The sequence below is a fragment of the Lissotriton helveticus genome, chromosome 4_1, assembly GCF_964261635.1.
Source record: "Lissotriton helveticus chromosome 4_1, aLisHel1.1, whole genome shotgun sequence".
In the NCBI taxonomy this organism is placed as follows: domain Eukaryota; kingdom Metazoa; phylum Chordata; class Amphibia; order Caudata; family Salamandridae; genus Lissotriton; species Lissotriton helveticus.
In genome coordinates, this window is record NC_136063.1 from 1,885,175,366 (window position 1) to 1,885,197,272 (window position 21,907).

Consider the following 21,907-nt stretch of genomic DNA (forward strand, 5'->3'; position numbering starts at 1 on the left):
GTCACTAGGCTTGTTGACTGTTGGGGTTTGGATGCTAACTTTATTAATCAGGTGGTTGGGGGGGTTTAATGTCAGAATCTTTGGTGTCTTGTTTTTTACCCCGGCTGTGGATTTAGCCGCGGGTCGAGATTTATTGGCTGGAGCGATGTTAGAAGTGACCCTGTTAGCAAGGCTACTATCATGGAACCTTCTGTCCTTATGTATGTCATGGAGGACTTTTTCGATGCCATGAAGCCTCGCCTCTAAAGGTGCAAGTAAAGTTTTAATGATTTTAGTTATAGTGCAACCTATGGGTTCCTCCGCCCCATTAGCCATCCCAATTGCGCCCTCCCTTGACGTATCAGCAGTGGTGCTGTCTTCAAGGATGTCCACCATAGAATCATCCAAGATCGTATCATCTATAATAGCAAGGGGTAGGCTAGCAACCTCTGGGTGAGCCAATACTGCCCCTGTATTCTCCCCAATGGGTTCAATATCCAAGATTCCCGTCTCTGCAGATCCTCCCTTCCCTTTTGTATCATTACTGTTTTTTGTCCTTGGAGAGTCAACACGAGCTTTCTTAGCTCCAATGATGTTAGTATTAGTTTGCTTACGTTTAGGGATCGCCCCCTCCCTCTTACCCCTCCTTTGTTCATCGATAAATTATGATTATTTAATAATATTTTGTGTTAATAAAATATTTCTAAATAATACTATCTATCTAAATAAGAAATAATATTGTAAATTGTGTAATAAATATTTATTTTGTGTTGGTGTGTGTTGTCGTTTTTGTATGTGTAAAGGGTTTTTAGGAAAGTATTTATATTAAATAATAAATACACTTGATTTATAATAATTATAGATTTGAAAATTAAGTATGTTAAATATTTAAATAAAATATTTTTATATTAAATGTCAGGTGTTAGTTGTTGAAGTTGTAGGAGTAAATGGTGAGAAGTTAATTGAATATTATTAATGTATTAATATTGAATTAATAATGCATCTTGAATTAAGATTTAAATATGACCTTTTTAAAATGAATAATTATTTTATATTTATATTTGGTGTGAGTTGCCTTATTAGTAAGAATAAATGGTGGGGTAGGAATTAACTACAATAATAATATTTGTAATTATTAATGTGTTTGGTATGTAATATATTTTAACTAAATTGTATGTTAGTTATGTTGTTTGCTTTTTTATTTTAACTAAAGTGGCTTGTTTTAAAAATATTTTTTGTTGTTGGTATATATATATATTTATGTATGTCTATATATATATACACACGTTATGCTGTCCGTTGCAGAAAATAAATAATTACTCACGGAAATCTGGGTCTCCTGTTTCTTGGCGGTGCCGCGGCGGAATTGAGTCTGCTGCATTGTGCGTTGAAACCGGTGTGGATATATATACACATATATATATATATATATATATAATTGTTGTTATTACAAAATTTTAAAAAATCTTAAATTATAATATGAAATACAATTGTTAGTTTAATAATGTTCTTTTATCTAGATATATTTAAAAATATAATTTTTTTACAATTGTGTTTAGTGTTTAATTGTTATATTTATTATATTTATTTAAATATGCAAGACATCTATTTCATTTTTATAAAATTAGTGTTACTATATAATATATGTAATATTTAAATGTATATATATTTCAAAAACGATATTTATATAATGATATTACTAACAACAATATATCCTTCAATAATGCCATATACTATAATGTGTAATAGTATATTGAATGCTGATAGGTAGAAGAAGGTGAATTCCTTAGTGTAAATATGCTTGGAATAGTACTTTTTATCATTCAAAGCAAGTAAAGAGGGGGGTAATGCGCAGCTCCAGAGGAAATGAGCATCCTGCTTTCACTAAATTGTGTAATTAGGTAGGCTAGGCTTAACTTAGAGGCAATGTGTTAAGTATTATGCAGCAATCTAACAGTAAAAAAGTGAAAACACACCAAAAGAAATACCCCAACCAACTTAGAAAAAGAGAGCAAAATGTATTTAATAACATGTATCAGTAGAACCATAGTTTTTTAAGTTTTTGTCGGAAATAGCACCAAGAAGCACAAAGCGCCAGTCACTGTTATTTGGTCGAGCTGGACCCGGTCAAGGTATCAAGTTTAGGTCAACTGAAATGGAATGTGAGTCAAATACAGGGACCATATTTGTCTTGGTGGAGAGTTTACCTTCTTAAAGTCCAAGTCCAAGCGAGGAGCTGCAATCTGCGCTTTGGGTTGGCAGGGATGAAGGTCGATATGGGCATGAGGAGCAGTCATTGACGATACAAGGAAAGGCTTTTGCTGTAGGTTTGATAGCTGATATGGAGGATCTCTGTTTGGTGCAAAGAGCAGGTTGGAACTTCGCATTGGCGAGCGACGCTATGATCAGTGCTGACGCAAGGTGCCCACTTATGGTTGCCAAGAGCCACAACCTTCTAGGTATTCACCTGGGCCATTTTACACTAGCAGCATATTTTCCTTGTTTGTACCAGGCGCACCTTTTGAAAGGTGTGCCCAGTGCAAACAGGGAAGATGCACCTGGTCAGGATGAATGCGCTGCCCCAGGGCAGCCGCACACTTGTGCTGCACTGGGGGCAGCGTATTCATGTGAAAACCAAATTGGAGGGAATGCACGTACCTGCAAGGGGAAGTCTGGGGAGGGGTCTATGGAGCCCCCTTTCCCCTCTCTATAGGGAAGCCATCAGGGGGCGCACGTGGCGCACTGTCAGTGTGTTGCCTGACAGCTTCTTTGCCTCCGTGGCTGCATCTATAATAAGGTCCGAAAGCAGATGCAAAGGGATTCCCTCATTTGCATAGGGGTACGCCCCATGCAAATTTGGGAACACCCTCTGGTGATAATGCCAAAGCTATATGTGTGCCAGCGCTATCGGTATTACAGAAGGGTCTGCACAAGCATTTGTGGCTCCTTCTGTAATACCAAAGTGCCCGAGGGCACAGTAAGCAGGCACAAACGCCCATTGCACCACTAGGGTACTTATGTAATACAGCCCGTGGAGTGCAGATTTTTGTAAATTGGAGGCCAGAAGAGTACACTCTGATGTCAGCCAAGGGTTGAGGACCTGAAGAGCATCTCTTGAGGATGAGGATTCACATAAGTGGTAGGCCAATAGCAGGGTGGAGACAGTTCTTAGCATGTCCAGTTGGTGCTGGTCCATTGGGTAGTTGCACAAAGGCCTCTGGAAGCATGTTGTGTCCCTGTAGCTCAAACAGGTGGTCAGCCAACAGATCCTACAAGTCACTTGAGAGAATCCTGGGTTCAAGGCAGGTATGTCCAACCTTCCTTCTTCAGACAGCAGCGCAGTCCTTCTTATGAATATTTCACAGGCCCAGGACTGTTCTGATGAGAGATTCTGAATTTGTCACATTTATACCTGATGCCAGACTTTATGAGGGGGAAATCCATGTCATACTCCCAAAGTGGTTCTGGTCATGTCGTCCCCTTCCCCTGGGCTTGGCTCCAAACTGTCTAGGGTAACAAATGCAATAACGGGCCTGGTGTTAGGTTCCTTTAAGGTTGCTGCAGGCATGGTCCATTGAAGTGTAATCAGGGCAAAGCGCAACTCTTCCTCAGCCATCTTGTAAGAAAGACCCAATCCCTCTATACCCAGACCCGTTTTGTCTCCATGTCTCGAAGGACAACACAATCCACAAGAGGAGATCATTCACAGTCATATGACACCGGACACTGGCAGAAAGGCACATTTGGTTTAGGCAGAAAAATGTAAACTATCTAAAATGTTGAGAACAGTAACCTAAAATCCATCCACCTTTACAATTAAAGAGGATTTAAAATTACAATTTAAATGAGTGAAAGAAGCAATCTGTTTCCAAACTGAAATTATCACTAATTAAATGTAATAAGGTAAGCAAGTGCTAGACTAAGGGAGAGATAGCCTTTCCACAGTGAGAATATGTAAAGTTTAAGTACACATGCCCTAATCTTTATAAAACATTCCTTATGAGCCTTTGAGGCCTATCTTATGGCTGACTTAAAAGTATTAAAATGGAAGGTTTAGACCTGGTAAAATGTGCATAATGGCCATTCGAAATGGCAGTTTAAAACTGCACTACATCCTGCAGTGGCAGGCCTGAAACATGTTTCATAGTGCTACTTAAGTGGGTGGCACAATGGCTGCCACAGCCCACTTGTAGCATTTAAGTTATAGGCCCTGGGTACACGTAGTACCATTTAGTAAGGAGTTATAAGTGAATTAAATGTTCCACATAGGTGTATACCAATTTTACCATTTTGAAGAGAGAGAACAAAATCACGTTATCCCTGGTTAGCAGAGGTAAAGTACAAACAGTCCTAATGTCAACAAAAAGAAGTTGTAGTTAAGTAAACACAAGGGAACCCAAAGAGTGAGAGGTAGCAAGTATATTAGACTGTTTATAGAACAATGGTCCCTCAGGAAATAAAAGAAAAACAATACTCTGGGAGCGAAACAAATAATGGCCAGGAGTTACTACAATGAATATATAAACAGCATTTTATTTTCAAATCACATACATTAAATAAGGAAAATCACCCCAACCGGGGAAATCCTCAAAAAGTGTTAACAACACAAAAAATAAAAATCTGTAGACACAGGAGCTGGCTGAGATACAAGGTGGCCAGTGCACCATTGGTGGAACATGTCAACGTTTTTGGCTACTCTGAAAACGATATCAGCTGGCAGGTGATCGAAGATGTCAAACCACTGTAACGAGGAGGTGACATTGCACCTTATCTCAACAAACTGGAACTCAAGTGAATACTTAAAACGGACAGTTTTCACAGGGGTTTAAACGGGATGGAAGACTGGACTACTGTGATTTGATGTACATTAAACTGCTACTATCTTCCTTATCCTTCTTGATGGACCAATATGGAGCTAGGTTTTGGTTGTTCCTCGTAAGTCTAAAATTGTTTTTTCTGTAATACTAATTGTTTATCCATGAATATCACCTCATGATCATTTATCTCCTTCCTTTTTTTATGTGATTTAATGTTGATGAATGATTGAACATCCTAGTCTAATATCCCAGGATTTAACTATGTATCTATGTATCTATATATTATTTCTTTCCTTCTTTTCCCTTTATCTTTACTCTCATATATATTTTTTCCAAATTCAATTCCTTATTGTCAGCCTTACTTATACACTGCACTTAATTTTCTGGTTCAGTCTAGACATGATAAACTTAATTTGAGTATACAACACATCTTTCAATATGGCCGACGCTCCGGACCTATCCACATACCTAGTTGAGGGTCCGTCCTCAATTTTTCCTTTTTATATCGGTAGCACACTCTCGTTGGAACTGTACCTCTGTTGCGGTCGGATGACTGCAGCAAGGCATCTTCACACACTGGTAAGCGCTTTTAGCCAAGCAAGTAACATTCACTTTTTGTTTTCTTAAACATCATGGGGCTTATTAGGATGGCGGGCGGACCTGAGTCTGCCCGCCATTCCCGCGGTGTCGCGACAAGCCGCCAGACTTTCGGCGGTCCCAGACCGTGCATCAGGATGAGACCGCCAGCCTGGCGGTCGCATTGCGCATTTCAACATTGCGGCAGGTGCAGCTTAAAGCAGCACCCGCCCCGATGCTGAAGTCGCCCGTAGTGCATTTCACTGCACCACATGGCAGGCACCACACGGTGCCTTCCACTTGGTGCAGTGACATGTTGGGGGTACCATGGGAAAGGCCGGTTTTTGCATGTATCCTAATCTGGTGGACGATGCCGGCTAGGCACCGCCACCATTTTTGGCACCCAGCACCGTCTGCCAGGCAATCTGTACGATTGCTGGCGGCAGGCAGTCTTTGCGTCCGCTGGGGACACAGTCAAGTTCCCACTGCCATCTTAATCTGGCGGTGGGAAAAATCGGTTTGATAGCGGAAGGACCGCCACCGCAGGTAGGGTGACCAACCGTCCCTAAATTTCACGGACTGCCCATTATTTGGGCCCCTTGTCCGTTGTCTGTGAACATTTCTTTCACGGGCGCCATTTGTCCGTAATTTTGGGGATGGCAGCCAGCTTTGCTGTCCCCCTGGGACAATCAGAGCCAGCTCGCATTTCTCAGAGGCTGCAGCAGCCCCTCCACGACCTCGCTCAGTCTAAGTACGGGCCCATTGTAATTCTAATGTGGATGATTATCACCTAAAGAATGACAATGAGCCAAAGGTGTGTAGACGCACTGGAGGAAGGGTGGGGTGCAGATCAGTGTTCCATGACCCTTCCTAACTTTGATCTGTGACTCCCAGATCAGCACAGGGCAGAATAACAAACAAATAAATAAAAGCAGAAATGATCACTGTGATGCAGCTTTGAGTGTGTGTGGCAGAAAGCGACAGAAAGAGAAATAATGATAGTGTGGGGTATCTGGTTCTTGGTAAATCAAAAAGAAGCACAAGGCAAATGGAGTGAGAAAGCAAAGGAAGAATAGAAAGCAAGTAATGAAAGAAAGCTGGAAAGATAGAGAAAGATTTAGATTTAACAATGGAAGGAAGGACTAGAGGATGATCAAATGGAAAAAAGGAACACAAAATGAATGTTAATGTGGAATATGGAAATATGAAAAGAAAATGAAATAAACATTTAAAGAATAGAGAGAGTGAGACGAAATAAAAAGGATGCACAGACAGAAAGATGGAAAGAAAAATAAATGGAGGATGTAAAGATGAAAGTAGAGAACAAAGATGGATAGAAGGACATAAGGAAAGAAAGAAATGAAAAGATGTAAAGAACAAAAGGCAAACACCAATATAGGTAAATGCAGTTTTTGGCCAAGTTTCTTTCCTGGTGTAAAAAGCATACTTTTGCATTATTTTTGCAAATTTTCCTCAGGGGAACAATTTTCACAGACTTCAAAAGGAGAGACCTGATAGCTCACTTTTTTCCTCTATTTAGTGCCGTATAAACCGGGGGTATTTTAGTTTTGTGGCCTCTCCCTTCCAATGGGCCCTTGTGTAGTTACAGCATGTGGTGTGCCATCCTATGCATAGTTCTAGGGCACAGCATGCTGCTTTTGTGGAGGAGCTGTCCTGGAGGACCTAGCTACATTTTGAAATATCCGTCAGGATGAAAGGCAAAGCCTTGTGAGTGCTTTGCGCATCTGCAATTTTTGGGCCTTAACAAAAATGTCTATTTAACTCTGGTGATTAATGTATCTCTTTGAGAGATCTGAGGTTTCACTAATCCCGGTTTTGACACATCATAAAGAAGCATAGAGGCATAATGCGCCTCTTGTAAGGCACAAAGTTTAACATGCAGATCAAAGTATTTATTTGTATAATAATTGTAAAGACAACCCCAACCACTATGTTATGTGTTATACCCACAGTTTCTATTTCGGGGTCACTGGAATTATGTGATTGTGCGGCTTCAACAGTTTCCACATGATTATGGATTTGCTACATGTGCCAGGTATTCCATCATTAGCTGAATATAGCTGGAGATTCTAATTTAAAAAGTTTCTTCCTCAAATGGTTAAAAAATAACTAAAAAAGCAGTGATGTGTTGCAAAGGCCCTATGTAAAGGTTGATCTTCCTTTGCATATTACTATATATGGGTGTTATACGGGTACTAATGAGGTGCAACCTATGACCAGAAAGTGTTAAAATGTGCAAAAATGAGAAAATAATATGGTAATACTATGACAAAATGTGAAGCATTACGTTGCATAACTTTCCTTTTCTTGCCAAATAGTTTAGTCAACCCTGCTGCATAATTTGGCCCTCCCTGCCGCATAATTCCAGTGGGCCTGCATATAGTACCTACCAGTAGGGATGCCATGTGGCTCATACACCTTGTAGCCCTCCTTGTCTTAAGCAGCATTTCCTATACATTGATTTACATACTTATGAGTTATTGTCTCTGAACAATAAGGGTGTGAGCTAAAGCGCTCAACACCCTACATTGGGCTGAGCAGCACTGTAAAATAAATGACACATACATGAGCGAGGGTCTATATAGAGATGAGGGGCACCATGGGAGATAGTTAGTGACGGAATCTTTGCAGAAGGAGGTCTTTGGTGAAGGGGTGTAATGAAGGCCTCTGCATCCCCTGCAGTGGGGGTGGGACAACATTTAAAAGGAACCCCAAACTGTAAACAAAATATCATATGAAATACCACAAAAAGACCTGCACAGTTGCTCATAGCTGTGCACATACCAAAACGGTGAGGTGCATGATTGTCTCAACTTAATATAAACTTATTTTGACGTACTTATGTTGGTTGTTTATTTACTTACTTTTACACTATTTTACGACCTCCTCTGAAGTGTCTGAAAACATACCTTTTGTCTGAAATTTATGTCCTGAATTTTGACCTTCTGTCCTGAATTTTTGTCCTGAATTTTGACCCTTTGTGCTGAATTTTTAAACTCACTGTCCTGAATTTGCAACGATGCCAGTTGGTCACCCTAACTGCAGGGCCGGCAGTTGCCACCGAACGCCCTGCGGTGGTGGTCCTTTCGCCATCCTAATCACCCCCTGCGTACCCCATTTGTTTCCTTAGCATTTGGACACACCAAGTGACAATCTTTGTTATTATACACAGCCCGAAACTTCCCCTGATAAATGCATAGCGTAATGGCTAGGACCCCTAGGTAAATACCTAGCCTGCATAATCACTCTTTCTTTAATTGACTTTGCACTTACTCACCTTTCACAGGCTTCTCTTACAAAATATGTGAACCCACGCCTACTTAGGCCTGATGCCATATCTTTCTCTGACTTCACGTCCACTTTGTGCTAAGTACGAGACTGACTATTGACATTAAAGCACTTTTCAGTTCTCACTCGTGAACTTGAGATCACTTTGCGGAATTTGAGAAAACCATTATTAGGGGCATGTTTCACGCACAGTCCGGAAATTAAGAAGTAGGTGCATTTTGCATGAGTCATGAGTTCTCTACTTATTTATATGAATATGCTTGTCTTGCTATACACTTTTTATGTATTTTGATACTTTTATGAATGCCCAGCATTACAGTTATGTTGTGGATTGGCATGCTGGCTGCACCCTCCTTGAATATAAATTGTTGTCTTCATCTCTCCAGGTGCTGCCCTGTAAGACCCTGTCCCCACTGCCCCTCCGGGAGAGACCCGACACCACGAGCATGATTAGGTGCCACTGATTTTACCGTCAAGTTTACATCTTCTTCAATAAATCGCTTTCTTTTGAGACCTGTTCTGATCCTTCTCCTTTCCATTTTCTTTCCCTTTACCCTCACAAGTGTTAAATATTTATTTATTTAGTTTTGCAGAACGAGTTGAACGAATATCATTTACCCATTCTATTATACCAGCTGCCCGAGGCCACAAGAAGCAGGAGCGAAAATGCCAGTTGAATCCCCTGGGCATTTTCTGTAGTATCCCCAGGGTCGAAATGGCCTATAGGGCAATCAGGTAGTGCCCAATGGGTTGGTCTGATAGGCCAATGTGTGGGATGTTTAGTGGCTGTTTCTGGACAGCTCTATGGTTTGCAGGGCCAGTTTTTCTGTTATATTCCCTAATATTAAAACAAGTATTGTATGCATAAGCTCAAATCCATGCAGTGTCCATACCTTTCAAAACACTTATACAGCATATATTAACAAGGACAAAACTATCCCAATTTACAACCATAGACCACTTATTTAGCTATCTAACTCACTAATGGTGGTCACTTCTATTTAGGAGCCTGGCACTATTTTATGTCCCAGTCTAACCCTGAAAATGCTCCTCCTCCATAAGATTGAAGGGAATTTTTAAGGATTACCATGTTGCCCACGAGTTTCTTTTCCCCATAGAACCAGAGAACTAACCTAATAGACACGAATACTTCACAACAAAACACCCCACTTCCCTATACTCTTCTGCTTAATAGCCTAAATGACAAAACAACCTACTTCTTTCTGGTTTTCTGACTATTTGTCTGTTATGTGTCTTACCTAATTGCCTAACTATATCCAGACAGGAATAAGGAAGCCATTGGGTTAGGCATTCAAACCCACAATTCCAGCCCATATATATTTAAAGATGGTCGGAATTTCTGACCAAAGATTAAATATTCGAGAACATGCTCTGGTTTCATACATCCCACTTTACTTATTTCTTCGAAAGAAAGTCAGGCAAATGTATTGGTTTGCATATTGGTTCAATTATACCTGAACCGCAGAGAGTTTTGAGAATTTAGATTGTCTTAAATGTGTTCACGAGACCTACATAAAATATTTAATTTCCACCTTTAGCAATATCTGCCTGGTGATGAATGTTCACAGTGAAAAATGTCAGCAGTAAGCACCCTTAAAGAGCAAATTGTGTTAAAATGGGATTTATTAATTATCAGTGTGATCGGTAACTTTGTAATATACCATTTATCTTTGGTATATTGAGTTTTCTGTACTTACCATAGACCCAGCAGATTCCAATTAGCTCCAAAACTGCTGCAATAAGCAATGCCCATCCGCCAGTGAAATAGTCAATCAGGTTCACCCAGTAGATTCCAGCCTTTACAAAATACAAAACATATTTCAATTATATTGGTCACATTTTGTAAGGTAAGTGATGTCAGTTAAATGATTGTATCTCTAAAGACAAAAGCATTTGCAAAACAGAGCATAATATGATGATACTACATCACTTTATAAAACTGTTTTGTCTACTCTTTTATGCGACTTGAAAAGCATTCCACCCACAGTCAATTCAAGGCACAACCAAGATGGTTCATAAAAGATGTACTTTGAATTCTCATGATCCAAATCTAGACTTTTGCATCATGCTCAAGGCTGTGCTGAACAAGCTGATAACATATTTACACAATCCACCAAGTTGTTGGAAACATATCAGTTCAATACCTAACCATACAGGATGCCCCTATATTATGGCTACTTGTATTAGCTTTGCCCATCTTGCCTCCTGCCTTTTATGGATGCAAGGTGGTCGTTCTGCTCAATTTCCATCTGTTTGTAGTCCATCACATTTAAACAGCAAACTATGGTGCATATTTACAATAAAAGTGGCAGAGTGCAGGTTAGCTCCAAAAATAGCTAAAGCCGCCCTCCGTCACTTTAGAAACGCAGGGATGCTCTGTATTTACAAAAATATGGTGCACCGCTGAATTTAGCACCAGCGCAGGGAGAAATTTGTATTAGCGCCTTGCCCATCTTGCAGGAACTCCTGCCTTTTATGGATGCAAGGTGGTCGTTCTGCTCAATTCCCATCTGTTTGTAGTCCATCACATTTACACAACAAACTATGGTACATATTTACAATAAAAGTGACAGAGCGCAGGTTAGCTCCAAAAATAGCCGATGCCGCGATCCGCCACTTTAGAAATGCAGGGATGCACTGTATTTACAAAAATATGGTGCACCGCTGCATTTTTCCCTGCGCTGGTGCTAAATTCAGCATTGAGGGAATGATTGTTTATGTGCAGGAAGGTGTCCCTTCCTGCACATAAACAATCACAAATGGTGATTTGAAACTCCTGTGTGCGCTGCATTGTGAAGCACACATAGAAGTTGCAAATTATCATTTTTTAAATGATTGTTTATGTGCAGGAAGGCACACCTTCCTGCACATAAACAATCATGCATGGCATTTTGCTGTTTCTATGTGTGTTGCATAATGCAGCACCAATACAAACTGCAAAAATGAGGGGAAATTAAGCATTTCTCCTCGTTTCGCCATGTTAAGACCAGGTTTTCCTTGGTCTTAATTTTGGTTCTGCCCCATATCAACGCCCTCCACAACACCCATTGCCTACCCCTTGAACAGTAAGTATAAAGTACAAAGACTTGGTATCCTTGGCGTGGTTTCCACTGACTTTTTCCTCTACCTCCTGTATTTTTGTTGCATACTAGATCTGGTTTTGCTGGTTAAGATGCTTTGGGCACTTTGCCACTGCTGACCAGTGTCAATGTGCAAGTGCTCCCTCTATACATTTTTGTTGTAATTGGTTATCCACAATTGGCATATTTGATTTACTGGTAAGTCTCTAGTAAAGTGCACTGAGTGTACCAGGGCCTGTAAATCAAATGCTACTAGTAGGCTTGCAGCACTGGTTGTGCCACTCACAGGAGTAGCCCTGTAAATCTTTCTCAGGCATACCACTGTAGGAGCTTACTTGCAGTTTGTGACTGCTGTGTCAACCTGGCAAGTGCATCCATCTGCCAGAACCCAACCTTCCCTTTTCTTACATGTAAGGCACCCCTCAAGTAGGCCCACGGTACCCCCACCGGCAGGGTGCAATGCATATGAATGGTAGGACAAATACTGGTGTGTATGACATGTCCTGACAGTGAAATACTGTGTATTTTGCTTTTCACTATTGAAAGGCTATCTGTCCCATAGGCTGACATAGGAGTTGCTTTGTAACATCTTACAAGTATATATTTCCATTGAGACAAGACAAGGGAGGGGAGTTTAGGCTCTCTGAACTAAGAATTTAATAAATCATCTTTTTGGGAAGATGGTTTTCAAATTGTTTATTTGAAAATGCCACTTTTAGAAAGTAGGCATTTTCTTATTTAACTATTCTGTGTGTCTCTGCTGTTTTGTGTATTGACTATTGATAGTGGAGAAGTGTGGCTCACCGGTTAGAGGAGGCAGTCCCTGATGCAGAAGTCAGACCCGGGACCAGGGTTCAACCCCCAACGCGGCAGGGTCCTGAGCTCAAAATGTCCACGGACTCGATAATTCTCGCCTCAATGCCTACTCGAATCGTGGGTTCACACTCTGCAACTCTGGGCAATAGCTTGCTTAATCTCCACTACAGCCCCACCGCGATGGGATGCCTGGTCTTCAGCTTGGGGATGCCCAGTGGGATTAATCTCGCAGGGAAAGGCCAGGACGGGTTCCCAAAGCAAGCGCCTTGAGACCTTACGGTGAAAAGGCGCTATATAAGAACGTATGATTTATGATTTATTTATTTATTTGGTTTTGTTTGGAGTGACGGGGCGGGGGATGTGCATTCACTGAAGATAGCCAGAAGGAGGGTTGAGGTGTGTCCTGCCTTTCCTGGGTGACTCACAGTTGGGCTGACTAGACCTTGACTGCATTTAGAGTGGTGGGAGGAGTTTCACTAGCATCCAAATACCCAGTCTCTCCTCTGCCCAATTTTGTCTCCACCTCCTGTAGTGATGCTGCACCAGAGAATACAGAAATGCTCTGGACTGGGCTCAGAGACCCTTTCCACAGAGAAAAAAGAGAAAAGGGGGTATAAGTATTAGACCTTAAACCCAACAGAATTAGATCACTCTGGACTCAAGAGGAATCTCTGCCAAGGAGAAAAGCTGGAGAGCTGTAAGGAGGAGTACTGCCCCTTTGCTGTATGTGCTTTGCTGGGTTGTCTGGAAATTGCTGCTTCTGCCAAAGAGAGGATAAAGACTGGAACTTTGCTGTGACCCTGCTTGAAGAAGACTCTCCAAAGGCCTGTGTATGCTGGCCTCCTGTTCTGAAGTCTCAGGGACACAAAGACTTCACCTGCGACCCACTGATCAGCACCTGGACTCCTCTGTGGACTCCATTGTTTAGAAGGGGGGCAATTCCAGTTCTTGGGCCCTGAGAATTGTGTGGTTGGTGCTGCAAAGCAAGAAAAACAACTCAGATGCTGTCAGCGACACTGCCGGTGTTTCTGTGACCTGCACCGAGGCCAGGGGCACTGCTCGCGAAGTGCACAATGCATCGCCCTGTCTGCACCGCAGCTCTCGACGCTCTTCGACGCCTGCCGATGCCTGCAGTTAACAGTCTTCCTGATGCCAGCGCTCGCACCAATGCCATCAGCACCAGCACCTGCCTCCCGTGTTCACAGAGCCGATAACCAATGAGAATGACTTCACAAACTCTTTGACTTCACATCGCTTCGGGGGAACCGACGCCTCACCACCGATGCTGCCTAACTTCCCCGGTCTTGGACTCGATACATGGCCTCCTCACAGACACAATGCCTCGCCTCCCCCATGGAAACCACGGCACCGGCCTTGACCAATGCCTCACCTCACCTCACCTCAACGATGCTGTGCATCATCCATAGACTTCATTTCCAAGGTACTGTTTTTTGGGGCACAGTGTGACTCCGTGCTCGATGCTGCGCACCTCCCAGTCGGTGTCGTACTCTCGATTTTGGCCTGTCACAATGTCGTGATAGCCGCAGGTGGAGCTATTTGTTTCTACAAGTGCTATTTATGCAAGCAACTATTTCAAAGTGATATTTTGATACATGTATGTTGGCTTTTTGTCATTGTGGTCTTGTTTGATTTAGATACTTTATTTTTCAAAATTGGTGTGTTGTCCATTTGTGGTGTTTTCACTGTTTTGCTTTGTGTTTGGGTACAAATACTTTACACATTTCCTTTGGGATAAGTCTGGCTGCTTGTGCCAAGATACCGAGGGGGTGAGCAGGGGTTATCTAAAGTGTGTAACTTCCTTAACCTGACAAGAAGCAAGAGTCTCTACTTGGACAAAGATGCATATCTCTGCCAATTAGAGATCCCCATTTCTGACATAGCGTGAGAGTATGCTTTATTTGCAAGGCGGTGTCAAGCCACGTTAAGGCGAACCCCTTATCACCACAGGAATGTCAGTAAAAGTGATGTTCCTGTGGTGAAAGGGGCTTGTAAATATGCCAGGTATATCAGGGGTGGCTGGCACGGCTCGCGGGTGGGGGGATGGGCGCCGTGACACACGCTCAGACATGGGAATGCAGGTTGGCCGTGTTCTCCATGCAGGCCGACCAAACAGACATTGCACATTCCTCTGCCCTGCTCCGTAAGCAGAGCTGCCCCACTCGCCGGCAAGAAAAACATAAAATGGTTATAACTAAAAGTTATTACCATTTTACGTTTTTGCTTCTCGCACTGAGAAAGCAGTGAGGCGACACTTCCCTGCCATGGTGGAGGTGCCGCTACTGCTCCCTTATATGCTGTGTCATTTACTTTATATCAGGGTGTTTGTCAAAAAAACTTTAATCTCATGGACCCCATAATCAACCAGTTATAAAGACAACTGGATGTGTGCTAAAGCGTACCTGCATCCCTAATTGTTACCTGTGGAGAAATTAGCAGTATTCCCTCTTCTCCTTACAATTCAGTGGCAGCCCCTCCGCTGTGGAGGAGGAACGTTGCCCCACTGCTTTCTCGCAATGCGAGAATGCAGAAACATAAAATGATATTAACTTTTAGTTATCACCAATTTATGGATTTTGGCGGACGGGTGGGTGGTGCTGCTCTGCTTACAGAGCAGGGTAGGGGAGGAGTGGTTTGCCCACTCCTGAGTGGACAATGACTGTTTGGTCGGCCCTCTCGGGCAGCCCAAACCAGTCATGCACACTCCCCTGTTCTCCGTGCAGGCTGCACTGCAGCCTACGTGGAGAACATGCCCACCCCTCCAGCCCCTGGCTGAGCGCTGTGTCATGGCACTCAGACCAATCACAACACTCCATTGGAGCATTGTGATTGGCTTAGAAGTAGGAGCCTGGCTGCCTGCTTCCTGTTTCGACCTGGAGTCGGACACAGGAGAGCACGAAAGCAGACGGGGAAAGCACCCACACCCGTGCCAGCCCTCCTAATATCTGTATACAACAAAGTACCTTTTTGTATCAGTAGCTTGCCATAACAATTGGACTTCTAGTGGAGATACCAGTAGCTTCCCTGAAGCAAAGAGGGTTGCCTCAATATGGCACTTTTTTAGTATATAATCTTTATTAAATTTACCAGAGCACAAAATTCAAGATCAGCACAGTCTTTTTGCCATATAACTTTTTCTTGAGAAACACCAACGGTCCTCCCAACTCCTCTCAGTCCCCATTTCTTCTTGTCAACACTCAGACATTTTGACTGGACCGTGTCAATGATGGCATCAATCATCGCACTATCGATCGTAGCCGCAACAGTATAGTACAATAACGAGAGCCCCTGTGGGCGTAGGGACTCAACATTCAACAGGGGATTTAAATATCATTGGCTCTACCTTACATACCACCCAGAAAGCATGATCTGCCACTACCCACCTGTTGGACTTGGCCCTTTTGGCAGGCTCACCCCGAAACTTTTTGGATTCTCCTAGCCTTTTTCCGTAACCTAGTGTTGGTGATTTTAGGCCTCTGCGCACTTTAGCACTGTGGTCCAGTGTAAAGTGCGTGCGCTCTCTGTGTAAATGTGGTGAGACTGGCCTGCCCTCCCATAGGAAGGCATGGATGATATGTGTGTCCCTGGTAGTTCTTGGTATGAGAGGTGTGCAGGGGCGAGTTTAGTATGTGCGCAATGGTGTGCGCAGATATATTGTGACTAGTGGAGAAGTGCCACTTTTAGAAGTTGGCATTTGTGTGTGCAGTGTGTCTGCCTGGCCTGATGTGAATTGCATGTCTGGCTTGTGATTGACAGGGGCTGGCTGGTGTGGTTGGCTCCAGGAGCCAGGATGGGTCTGCCCGGTGGTGAATAGGGAGATCTTCATGTAGATGGGAGGGAGGAGTTGCACTTGGGACCTGAATAGGGTTGTGCCATCCCTCCACAATGCTCGCTCCACCTCCTGTGGTGCGTCTGATGTCCCTGGCCACTCCTGAGAATAGGAGAGAGGAGCTGAGCAAAACAAAGTGCTCAGCAGCTCCCCTGAACCAGTTGTATCTGGTTCTCCCATTGCCTGCTCCTTGTAGACAAAGGAAAGTGTGGTATAAAAGAAGGAGCTGTGACCCCATGAAAATTTTCTCTTTTTGAATCCTGACAGAGGGGGGCCTGCTGCTGGTGGGGCCCAGGAGGGACTGCCATGGGGGCTGCCTCCTGTGTGCTTGCCCCTGGGCCCTACATTGCCCCCCCGGATGCTTCCAGGACTTATCCTTTCTTTTGCTTCAGGACCTTTTGTGCTTGCTAGCCTATGCCACTGGGACCGCTTTATATTTATTTTAACCAAGAAGAGGAGCATGTGTGCTCCGCAGCGCTCAGCTGCCTTCTGGGATAGATGGAATCCCCGTGGTAGGAATTCCCCCGTGCTTCAGGACCCGCTGATCTGTGCCTTGTTATCGAACGGGTGCCCACCCCGCTTATTTTGTTAGTTTTATAGCAGGAGCCCACACTGCTTGATAGGTTAAAATGAGGGGAGCCTACCCCGTATTCACGCCACCGAAGGAATCGCCGTGAACCGCGTCCCGCCTGGCTGTGGGTGGGGCCACCGGACGGAAGCTTAAGTGTGGCCGGACGCCGAGGAGCGGCCGGGCAGTGTATGTGAGAGGGGGCTTCCCAGGAGCAAGGGGAAGCCCTGCGCCGTGAGGGAGATGCCGCTGGATCTCCCTGCGAGGCTCTCATGAGTGAGAGAGCCCCGCAGCAGAGAGGAGACCGTTGCCGGTGATGAGCCCAGGTGAGTGGGGCTTGCCGTCAATGGTGCCTAGCAGCGGCACCCGGTCAGTGCGGCCTCGTTTGTACAGCGGGCTGCTCCAAAGTGGAAACATTGTTGTTTAGCGGGCCCAGAGGGGCCCATGCTTTTATTGTGTCGAGCCAGAAGGGCCTGTGACCCCTTTTCTCAGTGCCCCAGTGTGAGGCTGTCCTTTACAGCGGCACCACAGTTGCGGGCCGCTGCAATGCTTGGGGGCAGGTTATTTCTGTGCCCCAGAGAGCCCCAGAGTCTGAGGGGCATTTTGAGGTGCATTGTCGGTGCCTGGGCAGTCCCGAGTCCCGCAAGAGAGAGGGCCGCCCCCACGAGTGTGGCAAGTCTTAAGAGCCACAGCAAGGCCCAGAGGGCACAGATGTGCCGGGCCCCCTTTTTTGTTCTATCCCCAGCTGTGCCGCACCAGCACGGGCAGCTGCAACGTTTGTGGTGCAATTCTTGAGAAAGTCCCTGAGAGGGACAGAAGTGGCACAGAGGTGAAAGGGCCTTCCCTATTGTTCCAGCTGCGCAGTAATTAGTGCCATCTGCATCGTTTAGGCCCTCATGTTATGGTCCTCAGCTGCCCAGCAAGTAGTGGGCAGCTGCCACGTTTAGGTTAGCGCAGTGGCGCACCCTTGATTTTCGCTGCATTGGCAGCGCGCCCTGACTCTCGGGCATTTGAGCCCCCCTTTTTGGATCGCCAGTTGGCCAGGGGGATGGTTAGATTCATCGGTTGCCAGGCCCTAATGTGATTCATGTGCTAAATGTGATTTTGGTGCTAGGAAATGTAATGTGTGTAGTATGTTTTACGCACCCTGTGTCATACCTCTAAAATGTGTTTATGATTATGAGGTTGTTTTGCATATTATGGTTTATGCTACTGAGATTATGTTTCACTGTGTGAGTTATGCCCCTAATGTGAGTTACGCTTAGGTGGTTAGGGTCTCATGTGGTTAGACTTGTGAGAGGATTTCATAATGTGTTTATGCTGGTGAGGTTCGCACAGAATGTAATTCGTGCCTGATGTGAATCTGTGCATGATGTAGTTTATGTTACAGGCTGATGCTAAGTACAGTGATTACCAGTGTTTACTGGTTGTACGGTTATGATCTCTTTTACTTTTACTAAGTTCGCTTTGTGATGGTTCTGACAGTGGTCCATGTGGCCCTGTCTTGTGTATATAATCCCTTGTCAATATTGCCCAGTGCCAGTTGGAACAGTGTATATGGTGTGATTACTATTCTAATGTGTTATGAGAATACAAAGGCTATTTTTTTATATAACCTTGTGTGGAGTTCCTTTTGTGCTGTGCCTGGGATGTTATTGCTGTGTGCGTGCGCAAATGCTTTATACATGGCCTCCGGGATAAGCCTGACTGTTTGTGCCAAGCTACCAAGGGGGTCAGATGGGTTATCTTTGGCGTGTAACTCCCAAGCCCTGACTACAGTGGTGGTCTCTGTCTGGCTTTGGCGCAAGCCTTAGCCAACCAGAGATCCCATTTCTAACACCACCTCATGCACTCCACTCTCTTCCTACATGCTCAAGGTGGTCAGGAGTATGGGGGTCCCTCAATGCTATTAACATAGCCACCCACACTTGCATATCACCCACCAACTTGTCATCTCTCCTAGTATGTTTCAAGTGACTTTACTCCGCTAACACCCATTCTGAAATGTCTCTGAGGCAGTCCCTGTAACATGGGGGCTTCTGAGCCATACATCTAATGGCTATGAGACGTTTAGCCAACACTAGCCCAAGGAGCATACATTTCGTACTCAGCTTCCTCCCCTTCAGTGTCCGGAGAAACCCCATCGGGACCAGCTTGATAGCGATTTGCAACGTCCAGCCAGTGGCCCTGTTTAGCCTTTCCACAACCTCCTGCCAGAAGGGAATAATGAACCGACCAGCCCACACCTTGTGCATGAATTCTGCCTCCAACTCCCTGCAGTGTGAACATATAGCTGCAAAAGATGGATATAAAGTGTGTAAGGTTTGGGGCGTGAGGTAGACTTGATGGTTATAATTATATTTAATGCTCCCTGTTTTCCATTTTCATGGATTTTTACGGATATATACAAACAGGAAATAATGTGTTTTTGTCTGCATTTATTTTTACAAGTGGATAAATACAGAAAATTGTGCTATTTTTAAGTGACTCTCTGTGCTGTCTTTGATGAATTATAGGCCTGCAGCTGAGAATATGGACAACATGGGAAATTACAAAACAGAATGAATTTCTTTAAACAATGGCATTTGTCAACATACATTTATGGTATAATGCTAGTATTTACCAGTGGATGTACTGGTATGTAACATTTGACAGTCTAAATAGCTAAAACACAACAGGCATCAAATTATGAGTGTGCGTCTATCAGTTAAATAGATATGGAAATGTACAGTTTTTCATCTTCATTTATACACAAAACACAAAAGAAATATGGAGAAATACATATAAAATGGCCCAAAAATAAATATGGCTAAATACAGATGGAAATGTTGAAAAAATAAATACCATAAAACCGGGAGCCATAATTATATTGTATCAGCTTAAATCGAGCATTGGAAGAAACCATCCACACCCCCCTTCTCTTTCTCTCACTCTGTAGCTGTGATCAGTTCGGTCATCTCTCCTCCACATTTATCTTGTATTTTTAGCGTAGGCACAGGAAGGTCTTCACTTAGAGTCCTGTACATCATTGAAAGCCTCCCTCCTGCCATGGCTGGCATTACTATCAATGTCTGTGATGGGTGCAGAGCATCCAGGAAGCATGGCCAGAGTTTGCGTGCCGAGGTAGATTTTGCATATTTAAGGTATTCTCCAAAAACTGGGACGAAGGACTCAGTGGCCTACTGTCTGGTAATAAACCGCCCTTCAGTATAAAGGTCTACCAAAGTGTTACAGCCGCCCCATAACCATTGTTCTATCGACATGGCATTAGCCAGTCCCACAAATGACTACAGTGACCAGATATGCATTTCAGGTGCCTACGAGGCGCGTCTAATCACCTACTTTTCTGCCCGTTGCCAGATTCTACGGACATGTCTCATAACATACGGTATGTCAGGAAGCCCTTCTGCTCCCTCATCAGGAAAACATGCCACTACTCTGTAGCATAGTAGCCTTTTAGAAACCATGTTTCCCAGTTGTCGACAGGGCCAAAACAATGTATTGGGTTGTTGTAAGTGGGCCGCCTAATAAAAAAGTTCCATGTCAGGCATTTCTACTCCCCTCCCTCCCGCGCTGCCAGGTCCGTTTAAGAGTGGGTAGACCTATCTGTTTCCGTTTGTCCGCCCACTATAATTCTAATATAAGCTTTTCAATTTTAAGAAAGTAGCTGTGTGGGACCTCAAATAGAGTGCCATGTTGAATGCATAGGCATCTTGGGAGAAACACCATGTTGACCAGGGCGACTCTGCCCATCAGTGACAGAGGGAAGGTCTTCCAGAACCTAATCACCAGCTGCAAACCATCCACCATCCTTCTGATGTTAAGGTTCGTAAAGTCGTGGTTTGAGTGGGTGATCCTGATTCCCAGATATCACATCGCTGACAGCATATTCGGTGGGACCACCGTCAGCTCTCCGAGGGGGTAGAGTTTAGATTTGTTATGATTGACATGAAGTTCAGAGGCTTCCTCAAACTTGGCATTGCCTGCAGCAGATTGGGCCCCACGTATTTTGGCTGACGCATATAAACAAAAGCGTCATTGGCAGAGAGAGATATCACAAGATGTATCTCCTCTACAATGATTCCCTTGGGCTGTGCACCCAACATAGTGTACAAGCCATCATCTTTATTAGCAATGCACACAGTAACAGTAACAGTGGGCATCCCTGTCGTGTGCCTCTATGGAGGGTGAAATTCTCCGAAACCATTCCCCCTGTTCCCACCCTTGCCCTGGGATCTGTATAGAGGCGTTTCACCCAATGCATGTAGTGAGTCCTTATGCCTGGTTTTTAGAGAACCAGCCAGAGGTAACTCCATTCAAACACCTGTTCAGTATCTAGGAACACCAGGGCGTCATGTAGAGACGCCTTAAGTTACAGAGAACATTCAGTTTCGGGATAAACCCGAACTAGTCCATAAGTATCAGTGTCAGGAGACGACCCAGGAGGTGAGCAGTCGCACCTTACTAAGTATCTTTACATCCATAGTCAACATGGAGAATGGGTGGTAGAAGAAGGAGGTCTCAGTCGGGCCTTTACCCATTGTAGGAATCATAACCACTATTGCATCCCGCATCGTATCTGGGAGTCACCCCTTTTTCAGGGCTTTCGTTAAATACCACTATTAGTTTGTCTGCGAGAGTGCCCACATTTCTATTGTAGAATTCAGCTGGTAGCCCGTCCCCTCCAGGGGTTTTTGCTGAATTTAGGCCGTATATGGTATCCAAACTCTCCTCAATGGATAAGGGTACCTACAGAGCCTCATGGTCTTCCTCCCCAGGCCTCTGCATCTTCATCCCTGTCAAGTACTGTCGCCCACCTCTTCACTACAACACTTGTCAGGGCCATGTATATTTTATGTAAACGGTACACAAATGCAGTATTGATATTGCTGTT

General features: G+C 44.0%; 1 protein-coding gene across 1 annotated transcript in view; it reads right to left on the reverse strand.

The window, feature by feature from the left end:
- LOC144829413 (sodium- and chloride-dependent neutral and basic amino acid transporter B(0+)-like) overlaps positions 1 to 21,907 on the reverse strand; it is a 545,621-nt gene that overhangs the window by 182,800 nt on the left and 340,914 nt on the right. The window contains exon 11 of the mRNA XM_078688536.1: positions 10,400 to 10,499. Coding sequence (XP_078544662.1) covers positions 10,400 to 10,499 — 100 coding nt within the window. The remainder of the gene's footprint in view (positions 1 to 10,399; positions 10,500 to 21,907) is intronic.